At 57.9% G+C, this 11367-nt stretch overlaps 1 protein-coding gene across 3 annotated transcripts; it reads left to right on the top strand.

Moving 5' to 3' along the window:
* The first annotated feature begins 1495 nt into the window (after positions 1-1495).
* On the top strand, positions 1496-11056 carry LOC135967621 (TBC1 domain family member 3B-like). 3 transcript variants are annotated; one of them, XM_065531175.1, is made up of 14 exons: positions 1496-1636; positions 1799-1881; positions 3165-3204; positions 3691-3771; positions 4221-4328; positions 4657-4766; positions 5988-6036; positions 6562-6682; positions 7391-7485; positions 7870-7935; positions 8406-8505; positions 8875-9027; positions 9994-10356; positions 10542-11056. In XM_065531175.1, exons 1-14 carry the CDS (start codon positions 1565-1567, stop codon positions 10787-10789), a joined length of 1689 nt encoding a protein of 562 aa, XP_065387247.1. In that variant the 5' UTR covers positions 1496-1564; the 3' UTR covers positions 10790-11056. The 3 variants fall into 3 exon arrangements, with proteins under 3 accessions (XP_065387247.1, XP_065387246.1, XP_065387248.1); XM_065531174.1 differs by having other exon boundaries at positions 2982-3204; XM_065531176.1 differs by lacking the exon at positions 7870-7935.
* Positions 11057-11367: the final 311 nt, after the last annotated feature.

Raw genomic sequence — 11367 nt, 5'->3', positions numbered from 1 at the left:
CCTCTGTGTTCTACGGCAGTTACCCACGCACAGTGGTATCAGCTACACGTGCACAGTGGTATCTGGGAACAGTTTTGTGGACTCGAAGGTTTTCTACCTGAGAGGCATAACGCAGGTCAGCTGATTCACCAGAATCAGGTGAGTGTGACCTGCTCTCTTCCCTCAAGGCTGACTTGGGGACAGTGGCTATGCTGTGGGTGGTGTTGGCCTCTGGGCAGCTACCGAGGAGGGTCATCCCTGAGCACTCACCGGTCGCCCGTTCTACACTGCCAGTGTAGACGATTGGCTCTTTCGTCCTCATGGTGGCTTCATAGAGTGAGTGCCATTCCCTAGTGTACCCATTCGACAGGTGAGACGTCTGGGGTCAGAGAGGCGGTAACCGGCCTGGGAATCCAGACATGAACCTGGGTTTTGCTCTCAGCCTTGCTGTGTACTGTGCTGGAATTCAGGCCTGAACCCTGTGACCTCCCTGCCCTAGATCCCAAGTCTTCCCAGGTTTCCCATCATGATGGGGCAGAGCCTGGCCCTGGCAGAGTCACTGGGATGGATCCACTGTGGGTGTGGTGGATAGGAGGGTCCTCAGAACACCTCTGTGCTCTAAGTTGGGTCCTGATGGTGGCTGTGGGCCCCACTGAACACACAAAGTCCCTTTTCTGGGGGAACCTTCTGCCCTTGGGCAGCTGTGGAAAATGAAGGAGCCCTGGAGGGCTGGCTGGGGGGAGACCATCTTCCCTTCTGTTCAAAGGGGTCCAGGCACTGCGGTTCTCTCCAAGTATTTCTTGCTCTGTCTGGTCCTCTTGAGGCCTCACCCTCCTTTTGCCCCGAGTGTTCCCAGGAGGAACTGTCCATCCAGGTGTTCTCTAGGATCAAGGACCCACGGTCCTTCCTCAGTGACCCGGGAAAATGAAGCCCCCTCCTGTAGGGACAGCTCAGAATGGTGGAGTCCAGTCCCTCCCCGAGTGATGGTTTCCCCTAGCACAATAGATCATTTTCATCCCCCAAACCGAACACCCTCCTGCTCAACTGGCATTATTCCTAAAGTGGCTTCACTGTTCAGACTCAACAGCCACGGGAGCCAAAGTGATGAGTGGAGAAGAACAGAGCAGTCAGGAGAGATCTTGTTCCCTGTAGGAAACTGGACATCTCTGTGGTCCTGAGCATCCCAGGAGGCCGATTGTACAGAGACCTCTGGTCGCTGACCCCAGTCTCCCTCCACATCCCTGGAATAGCCCATCATGGGCCCTTCACCCTTGGCAGGTGGACACTATTCAACCTGCTGGGGCAGGTGTGTCCCCATTTCATGGCATTTGGGGACAACTGGACTCTCTGTCCAGGTCGCACTGTCCTCAAGTCCTTGGGATGATGCCCACCCCTGCTTGGGACTGGGGACTCCAGAGACTCATGCATGTGTGGGCCACTGAGTCTGGCCCCTTTTTACCTGGGGACGGTGGTGGAATGGGGGTTACGCAGCCAGCCAGCATCTGGGAGCCCGGTGGGAGCGGTTCAGGTTTTCTCTGAAGCTCTCGGGTACAATGTAACTTTTAGATGATTTTTGGCTCACAGGATGGAAATCGCAGAGGATGCAGATAGTTTGCGGGCACAGGAGCGAGAGAACATCATTATGAACTATGAGAAGGTACAGGTCGGTCTGCTCCTTGGAGGGAGGCCTCTTCCAGTGCGCCCTGGTCAAAGGGTCCTGGGCTCCCGAGGAGCACAGGGTGGGGACGGGTGGCCACTACCCCCAGGCCCTTGCACCCTTTACCTTGGACCCCTCACCAAGCCTCCCTCTGGGTTACAGGATAACCGAGCTGGGCTGCCAGAGGACATGGGGCCTGAGGCTGTTGGAATCTACAACAACATTGATCGCTTTGGAATTCTGCAGTGAGTCCTCTGTGCTCCCCTCACCCCTGAAGCACCTGTGTCAGCTCAGGGATGGGTTTGCTTTTAGAAAGGCCTTTCTGAGGCAGCACTGTCTCACCAGGTCGGGTCAACCTCCTTTCCAGGGTCAGAACTCCTCCGACTCCCCTGCAGGTCCAGCCCGAGGTTGCTGTTAGGCCAGAGGGGCGGGGCCCATCTAGGGAGCGGGTGGGAATGGAGACTGGGCTAGGTCAGGCCCCTGGACTCTCAGCAGTTCTGTCCCCAAGTTAGCACAAGAGGAGCGGGGCAGCCTGAGGGTCTGGCCCTCTCTACTTGGAGACAACCCCAGTGAGATCCATGTGTTGTGGCCACAGGGTGAGGGGACGCCTGGCCTAGCCTCATGGCTGTTGTCCAGCAGGTCTATGAGGGACCACCTGCCCCTGTCCTCCCTCATTTCCCTAGAGCTACAGACCTCACTGCCCCCATCGGGAAGATGGAAAGGCATGGAGACAGTGGGGGCTGTGGCCCTAGGGGAATGGGGGAGAAGATGGGCAGCGCCCATTCTGGGCATCTCATGGTGAGGCCAGGGAGGCAGCAGGGCTTGTGGCTAAAGACCCTGGGTCTGGTGCTGGGAAGGGATCTGGGGCCAGGTAAGAGGAGCGCAGCCAGGAGCCCATCCCTTAGGGATCATTGGATGGAGAGACAGAGGATCCCGGCGGAGGTAGGGAGGGAGCTGATGAGCGGTGCCACTTCTGAAACGCAGGGTGTGTGGGTCAGGTGCAGGGAGAGGCAGGTGGATGCTGGGAGGTCAGAACTTGCAAGGGCCTTGGGGCTGTCAAGTGGGATGGGCCCCTGGTGCACCAGGAGTACACCGGGCAGGTCTCAGGGCAGGCTCCCTTGACCCCGGTGGGGTGATGCAGTCACTCCCTGAGGACTCCTGTGAGGGCCCAGTCGCCTACCCTGGGCGGCCCCCATCCCATCTCAGGCCTGACCTTTCTCAGCTCCAGCAGAAAGCACCACCTCGAGTCCAGGACAGGCAGCCCCATTGTGCAGCCTGACCGCCCCCCACGCCAGGGGCCCCAGTAACCCCGTGCAGACTGGACCCGCGCTCCTTCTTCTCCCAGCTCCTGCCCCTCTTGGGAGTCAGCCCCACAGGAAGGCCCTTGTCCTCCCTTCCCTGTGTCTTCTCCTGGGCTGAGCCCTGAGCTGGATAGGGACAGAGCCTGTCCTTTCTGGGGGTTGGCTCCCAGTCTGGGGCAGCTCCAGGCCCTGTGCAGGTCCTCAGTTCTGCCTGGGTTGCCTTACAGTGAGACAGAGCTGCCTCCTGCCACTGCTCGGGAGGTGAAGGTAAGAACCTGATGCATGGAGGGGCTGGTTCAGGGGTGTGGGGACTGGGCGAGTGGTCGGTGAGGCAGAGGAGGCAGCTGGCCGGGGTGATGGCCGGTGAGGGCAACATGCTCTCACTGGGAGGGGCAGCAGTCCCTGCTGGATCTGACCCCAAGTTGCGGTAACTTGGACAGTTTGATAACATTCCAAAATGAGAACCACAGTTGTGGCCTGGGGGTGGCCCGGACCCCACCCAGAGGCTGGGACCTGACCTAAGACTGGTGTGTCTGTGGCCTGAGGATGGCACCTCCCGGGGTCCCAAAGCCAGCCCACGGGCGCTCATTTGCTCAAAGGCTCTCAGCCCTTAGGGTCTGCCCTTCCCTGGTTCCCTCCAGCTGGGTCCACCAGGGCTCCAGAGCCCAAGACCCAGCATTCATGGGCGGCTCTGGGAAGCCTGGCAGCTCCCCTAATGCCAACATTTCTCATTTGACATTTCTCATTTGACAGCAAATGCGGCGGGAGATAACACGAAAGAGCAAGTGGATGGAAATGCTGCGACAATGGGAGACATATAAGAACAGTGAAAAGGTAATTGGAGGGAGAGGCCCCCGGAACCACTTTTTGCAGAGACAGGGGACAGGCACCCATGGCTGTGACCTGGCACCGTCAGGCTCTCAGAGGGCGGGTGGCACACTGTCCTCACCCAGAGGACTGCAGGCCTGGTCACCAGATTTCCTGCCTATTTATGGAAGCGTCACCTTGCCGGGAGGGAATCTGAATCTAGCGCTGGGACCACCCGGAGCTCAAGGCTAGGGATGCCCTGGTGACCCAAAGGAAGGAGAATGTTCAGATCAGAGTCCCAACTCTGAGTGTCCATGCACTTTTTCAATCCTGGGAAGGGAGACCCTGTCCCAGCTTTATGTCACCTCTAATGAGGAATCACGGCGTCAAAACCAACCATTTCCAGAATCCTCGGGCTCTGGTCCTCACTGGGGTCGCCCCGTGGCCTGTGACACCAGGTTGTTTTCTGCCCACAGCTGAGAGATCGAGTATATAAGGGCATTCCCATGAACATCCGGGGCCAAGTGTGGTCAGTCCTGCTGAACATACAGGAAGTCAAGTCGAAAAACCCCAGAACATACAAGGTACGCTCAGGCAGAGCACAACAAACAGGACATGCTGTGTCGGGAGCCCAGGTCTCCAGCTGGAGGGAGCATCAAGCCCAGCCTGGGGGTGGGTGGGATGGTCAGATGCACATCCTGGGCACGGACGGTGACATAGTCACCACAGACAAACTCGGCTCCGGTGACCCTCCCCGGCTTCAGTAACAAGCCAAAAAGCAGCTTTGTGCACAAAGAAACCTTCCTGCTTTCCTTCCTTCCCGGAGTGCTGACTGTGGGCCGACTGCCATTTGGGGCAGGGAGTCTTCCATCTGTTCTGAGACTGCTTCCTCCTCTTGGCCCTGCCCTACAGGTCATGAAGGAGAAGGGCAAGAGGTCATCTGAACACATCCACCAGATCGACCTGGACGTGAGGGGGACACTAAGGACTCACATCTTCTTAAGGGATCGCTACGGAACCAAGTAAGCCTATGGGAGCCACAGGATCTCAGCACACATGGAGTGAACGAAAGGGATGGGGGCTTCCCCGGAGCAGAAGCCAGGGTCACCCAGGAGGAAAGACAGAGCTGCCAAGAGGTATCCTGGCCCAGGGAGCAGCTGGCACCATGAAATAAGCGCCTCCCTGGTTCCAAGCCCTGGGCCAGACTGGAACACGTGGGGCCAGAACCCAGGAGGATCCTGAGGAGACAGAAGGCAGCAAACAAAATCATGCACAATGGTGAAAGGTGCTCTCCCGGACCCACGGGGACCCACGGTAGGACTCACGGGAGGGTGGCAGGACAGAGGGCCCTAGAGCCTCCCGAGGTAACACTGACATCACCAAATGCTGGGGCAATTAGGGGTCCTGGAAACTGTCATCCTTGTCTGCTGGGAACGTGATATGGCACAGCCACTTTGGCAGCCAGTTGGGCAGTAATGCACTTCAACCACGTGTCCCCAAAGTGTCTCAGATATTGAACCCACTGATTTGAAAACTGACATCCACATAAGATGTTCACTACTTAATTCATCATCACTCATACACGGAGACGTAGGGGATGGCCTTCAACACGGGAATGGGGAGAGCAAGGCTGGTCCTCCCACCAAACGGAAGACCCAGTGAGAAAAGGGAACGAGCCAGTGATGGCCGGATGAACGTGGGTGGATCCTACATGCATTTTGCTGAGGGAAAGGAGCCAGACACAATAAGCTACCACATAGGATTCCCATTCCTGGGCCATTCTGGAAAAGGCCAAACCATAGGGACTGAGAAGCAGTCTGGGTGGCTAGGTGCTGACAGATCGGGGAGAGGCTGGGTGCATAGGGGCCACCCTGGAGACTTGGAAGATGAAGGAGTCACTTTAGGAGGGGCTGAAGTGGTGGCCGGGAGACTCTGCCCATTGGTTTAGAACCGTGGAGGAACTGTACATCCAAAGACTGAACTGACGTGTGTGCAAACTGAAAAAAAATAAAGAAAATCATTCAGAGTGAAAAGGATCAGGCAAGTCACTGTACAACTGGGCTATCTGCATGTCACAGATGTGGATTTTACTGAAACATTTCCTCAAAGGACCTGAAGAGCTCACTGCTTATCTGGTGAATCATCTGAACCTGAAATGGGGTTTGTTGTTAGGCTTTGTGGACAAAGTGAAACCAACGGCATCTGCACAAAACAAACAAAAGCCTCCTTTCTCTGTTTCCTAGGCAGCGGGAACTATTCTCCATCCTCCTGGCATATTCGGAGTATAACCCGGTGAGTATTCCCGGCAGTGACGTTCCCGGGCAATGTTTCCCTGTTCACAGGAGTGAGTGTCTGGTGGGGGTGTCACTGCTTCTTTTAAAGTTAGTATTTGTGACCCACCAGGATATAGGAGGTAGGACTCCAGCTCACTGCTGGCATAAACCTGCAAGCAAGGGGGTGGTCTCAAGGGGTCTAGCTGAGACACAAAGGAGTCAGGGCCTGGACTCCTGGTGTCACCTGGGTCTGACCACCACTTCTCAGCACAAGAAATGATGCCCTCCTCCTGGGGCTGCCCCAAAGCCCAGGAGCTTGGCGGAGTCACACGCAGGACGGTGCCATCAGGAGGCATTTTGGACAAAGTGCTGAAGTGCCTGATGGACTTGGCTCTTGTCATGAAATGAATTTGCATCCTGAGGAAGCCTCCTCTTCAGAGGAAGCCTCCCCAGTCACCTCTGCCCTCTCCAATGACATGAGTCCTCCCAGGTGACCTCAGTCCTCCCAGGTGATGTCCTTTCACGGTGACTCTGGCTCTTGCAGGAGGTGGGCTACTGCAGGGACCTGAGCCACATCGCGGCCTTGTTCCTCCTGTATCTGCCTGAGGAGGATGCATTCTGGGCACTGGTGCAGCTGCTGGCCAGGGAGAGGCACTCTCTGCAGGGTAGGTGGACAGCTGCCCCCAAGACTTCATGCAGTGAGTCCCGGGGGCAGCCACCCTGGCCACATGATGTCAGCTTTCAGCCAAGGCACCTTCCTGGTGTTGCCAGCTTGTTGGGAGCCTTTAGGATGTCTCTGCTGAGGGTCCCACGGGAGTTCGCGGCTGACCCCCAAAGCCCAAGTCAGACGCCTTTCATCCCCATCAGCGGAGGGCATCTCATCCTCCCCGTGGCCACCCTCTGTGTCCTGCTGCCACGCCCTCCGGCTCTCTGTGCAGCTGACTGTCTCCTCTCTGAGAGTCCTCCTGCCCTCCAGCTACCCGGGCTCCAGTTGCCCTTGGTGCCCACAAATGGGCCGACCAAGCCCAGGTGGCAGCATCTCCCCATCCTGTGTCCCCTGGCCCGACCCACTTCCAGGAGATGACCAGGAAGCCCAGCACCCACCCTGTTCTGGCCACCTTTTTGTGGCCTCAAAGTCAGGCTTGCCCTTTTTGCACCCTGGTCCAGGAGGCGTCCAGGGGAACCTCCAGCCAGGCTCCAGGGGATGTTCCTGCCCCACCTCCCCAGGGCAAAGGCTGCATGGTGAGGTCATCAGATGGGAGGGTGGGAGGCCTTGCGGTTTTGGGGCCTCTGCAGCTGCCCAGCTCTTCCAGCTGATGGCTCCACATCTTGGGGGAAGGCTCTGATTTCATGACGGGCTGGGGGCTTCTCAGGATTCCACAGTTCAAATGGCGGAACAGTCCAGGGACTCCAAGACCATCAGGAGCATGTGGTCCCTACGTCACAACCCAAGACCATGTGGCATCTGGTGAGTTTATGGTCCCCTCGGTTCTTCCCCAGAGGCCCTCCCTCTCGTGGGGCTGAAGGAACGGGGCCTGGAGCCCCTTGTGGGGCTGGTGACTGGCTGAGTCCAACCAGGGCCTGACCTGGGACGTCGGGTTCTCCATGGGCTGGGAGTTGGATTCCTTTCCTGCCCTGGAGGAGACAGAGGCACAGGGATGGGGGCCCAGCTCCCGCAGAGCAGGGCAAAGGGCAGTGTGTCCACCGGGAGTGTGGGAAGGGGCCGGTGTTGGGGGGAGCCCTGGACACCGCCCAGTGTTCTGCACTAGGGGAAGGCTCTTCAGAGGCCCTGGAAGAGGGAGGTTTTTAGGGCAGCCCAGGGGGCCCTGAGCACCTCTGTTCCTCCCATCAGGACAAGGAAGGTCTTTGTGCGCAGGATTCCTCCTTAGGCTGGCTTCTCCAGATATTGAATGATGGGGTAAGAAGGCACAGGGAGACCCTGGCTCAGGGACCCTCCTTGCCCTGCAGTGCCCTGCTTCCCCAGTCTGGGGGTCTGGCTCACCCACAGCCCACAGGAGGCTCTGCCCACAAGGGGGTCCCCACAGGACACGCAAACAAAACCCTCTGCCCAAGAGGGGTCATCCCAGGGCAAAGGCTGGGGCTCAGGCCCAGTCTCATGGGCAGACAGGGCCAGGACCCGACTTGAGAGAGCTGAGGGAAGCCTCATGCCCTGGGCAAGCCCCTCTCTCCAGGAGCCACATTCCCCCTCAAATGAATGTCCCCCATGAGGAGCTGCAAGACCTTGTCTGACCCAGCGCCCTGGAGGGCTCAGGTGACCCTCATGGGGAAGGTCACTGACTCTGGGGACTGAAGCCCCAATGGACCCAGCTCGAGCCACCAGCCCCAGCCTGGAAGGGCCAGGTTCTCCCACACCTGCTGTCCCCACAGATCTCTCTTGGGCTCATCCTGCGCCTGTGGGATGTGTATTTGCTGGAAGGAGAACAAGTGTTGATGCCGATGACAAGCATTGCCTTTAAAGTTCAGCGGAGTAAGTGTACATGTGCCCAGTGGGGCCTGGGCAGCCCTGGGGTCAGACCCAGACTGCCTGGAGGCCAGCTTCCTCACACTGTCCTCATGATCCTCTGTTCTGGTCCGGAGGGAGGTCTGGCCAGGTGGGCTGGGCAGGGGACTGAGACACCAAGCCCATCCTCCACATGACCCAGATGGAAGTCAGGAGTGTCGTGAGCACTTCCTTACCCAAGTTGCCCTCCAGCCACAGTCTCTTGTGCACATCTGGGCCCCTGGGGTGGCCAAAAAGGATCCTGCACAGCCCAGTGGGAGACTGAAGTGGCCACAGGGTATCAGCTGTGCCCCCTCCCAGGGAACCCTCCTGGCCTGATGTCCACCCTGTCCCTAGAGCGCCTCATGAAGACATCCAGGTCTGGCCTGTGGGCACGGTTTCGGAACCTGTTCTTTCACACCTGGGAGTTGGATGATGACTCTGTGCTCAAGCATCTTAGGGCCTCTACGAAGAAACTAACGAGGAAGCAAGGAGACCTGCCACCCCCAGGTGGGCTCCAGTGCCATGTCCCCTCCCATATCACCCTCTGTGGCAGTCAATAGTGGGGGAGTGCCCGAGACCCGAAACCCTACTACCTGGGCCTTCCTCTTCAGCTTTTTTTCCTCCTGGACTCTAAGAAAATACAGGAGGCCCACCGGTCCTCAGGGCAGGTGCTCAGTGCGTGTGTACTGGATGTGTTGTGCATGCAGGAGGAGGATGTGGGCATGACCCTCCAACAAGCCCCCTCCCACTTTCCGCAGTGTCTCTGTCTCCCCCTCACAGGGCCCTCTAGGGCACTAGATGAGCCAGACCCATTTGTGGGAAACCCCGCCCCTCCCTGCAAGCACCCACAGCCTCAGAGAGCAGCAGAGGCCCCTCATTGCTGCACGCTCCTCCAAGGTTGCCAGGGCAACCAGCCTTGAGCCAGGGAGACAAGGGAATCGGGTGTTCCTGACCCCCACAGCATTCAGGGAGAGGGCACAGGCAGGACCCCGGGCCCAGAGCCAAGATTTCAGCCAGATGTGGGAACGGTCAGTCCTGGCATGGACTGGACAGCCCAGGAGGGCAGAGGATGACCCATGTCAAGGCCCAATCACCCACTGCGTAGATGGATCCCCATGAGAGGTGGCAAGGGGCTGGGTGACATCCAAGTCCCCTCCCACCTGAGTTCTCACTAGGGGTTGTATCCCTGGCGCAACAGCCCTGGGACGAGCGTGTGTGGTAGGAAGCCTCCAGCCAGTCCGAACCCTGGGGGCAGTGCCAGGAGCCACCTGTCTTGCCCTAACAGCTTCCCCACGCCAGGTGGCACACACCCCTCCCTCTGGGATCAGCAGACTACAGGCGTGTCCTCAGTGTCAGGCCCCGGGGGCCACACAGAGACCCCGAGGACTCCAGAGACCCAGGCAGGTGGGGCCCAGCCAGGAAAGGCCTGCATGGGCTCATTAGAGACGCTGACCACGTCTGTTTTCCTTTCAGCCAAACCCGAGCAAGTGTCCTCAACATCCATGCCTGTGCCGGCTTCACATGGCAGGATGACCCTCTGCAATGGGGACAGGCAGACCCCTCCAGGCCCACCAGCCCGGTTCCAGCGGCCCATTTGGCTAGTTTCCCCACCATGGGCACCTCGTTCTTCCACATCCTGTCCTGGTGGGGCTGTCCGGGAAGACATCTACCCTGTGGGCACTCAGGATGTGCCCAGCCCGGTCCCGGCTCAGGGAAGACCTCAGGGTTCCTGGAGATTCCTGGAGTGGAACTCGATGCCCCGGCTCCCGACGGACCTGGATGTAGGGGGCCCTTGGTTCCCCCATTATGATTTCGAACAGAGCTGCTTAGTCCGTGTTCCTTCTGAATGTGTCCTGGACAGCCCTGGGACTATGGGACAGGGCTAGCCTGGGAAGCCCATGGGGACCCTGACACCAAGCCCTGCCAAGGCCATCAGGACTGAGGGAGATCCGGAGACATCCCACTGCAACAGGGCACCCCATCTGCGGACAAGAGACTTGCACCCAATTTCTACAATGGCACCGTATCCCAGGAAGAGCAGCTGGCCACCTGCTGGCAGGCGGAACACCCTGCGGAGGGGGTGAGATTGGCTTTCACTGCACTGAGCCACAATGTGGACATGGACTTCCAGCCCTGCCCTGCACCCAGCACTGATTCCAACCAGGACAGCTCCTTAACAGCTATGCACGAGCAGCAGTGCGCTCCCACCTCAGGGCCTTGCCTGTGCCACCTCTACTTTGAAAGTTCTCAGTTCCCTCCAGGCTTCTAGAAGCATCTGGGCCAGGGCTCATGGCTGGATAATTTCCCGAGGCTTAACAACCCAAGCAAGCTTTGCCTCTTCGCTTTATTTTTTGTTAAACTTATGAAAATTGATTAAGAAAGTGTGCAGCTCGAAAGACCTTCACAGATGGAACACCAGCCCCCAGATCACAAAGCCAACCATGCCCAGCCCCTCCCAGCACCCCCAGCTGTGTGACCAGCTTTCTGAATTCTGATGACACCATGTGCCTGCCTTTGTATTTTCAACTCATAGACAGTTAACCCCCTTCCTGTTTTAAAATAAATGTTTTCTGTTGAAATTATTTTAGAGATACAGAAATATTGAAAAGGCACTACAGTGGCCTCCTACACCTTCCATCCAGCTGCCCCTAAGTATGACGTTTTGCAGTACCATGGCACATAAGAAATTTAGGCCGGATGTGGTGACTGACACGCATAATCTCAGCAATTTGAGAGGTCAAGGCGGGAGGTTCAGGTTCACTTGAGTCTGGAAGTCTGAGACCAGCCTGGGAAACACAGGTGAACCCTGTCCCTAGAGAAAAGTCAAAGAAATTAGCCAGGCCTGGT

This window comes from Macaca fascicularis, chromosome 16 (assembly GCF_037993035.2).
Source record: "Macaca fascicularis isolate 582-1 chromosome 16, T2T-MFA8v1.1".
Classification (NCBI taxonomy): Eukaryota; Metazoa; Chordata; class Mammalia; order Primates; family Cercopithecidae; genus Macaca; species Macaca fascicularis.
This window is presented reverse-complemented; position numbering and strand designations above follow the sequence as displayed.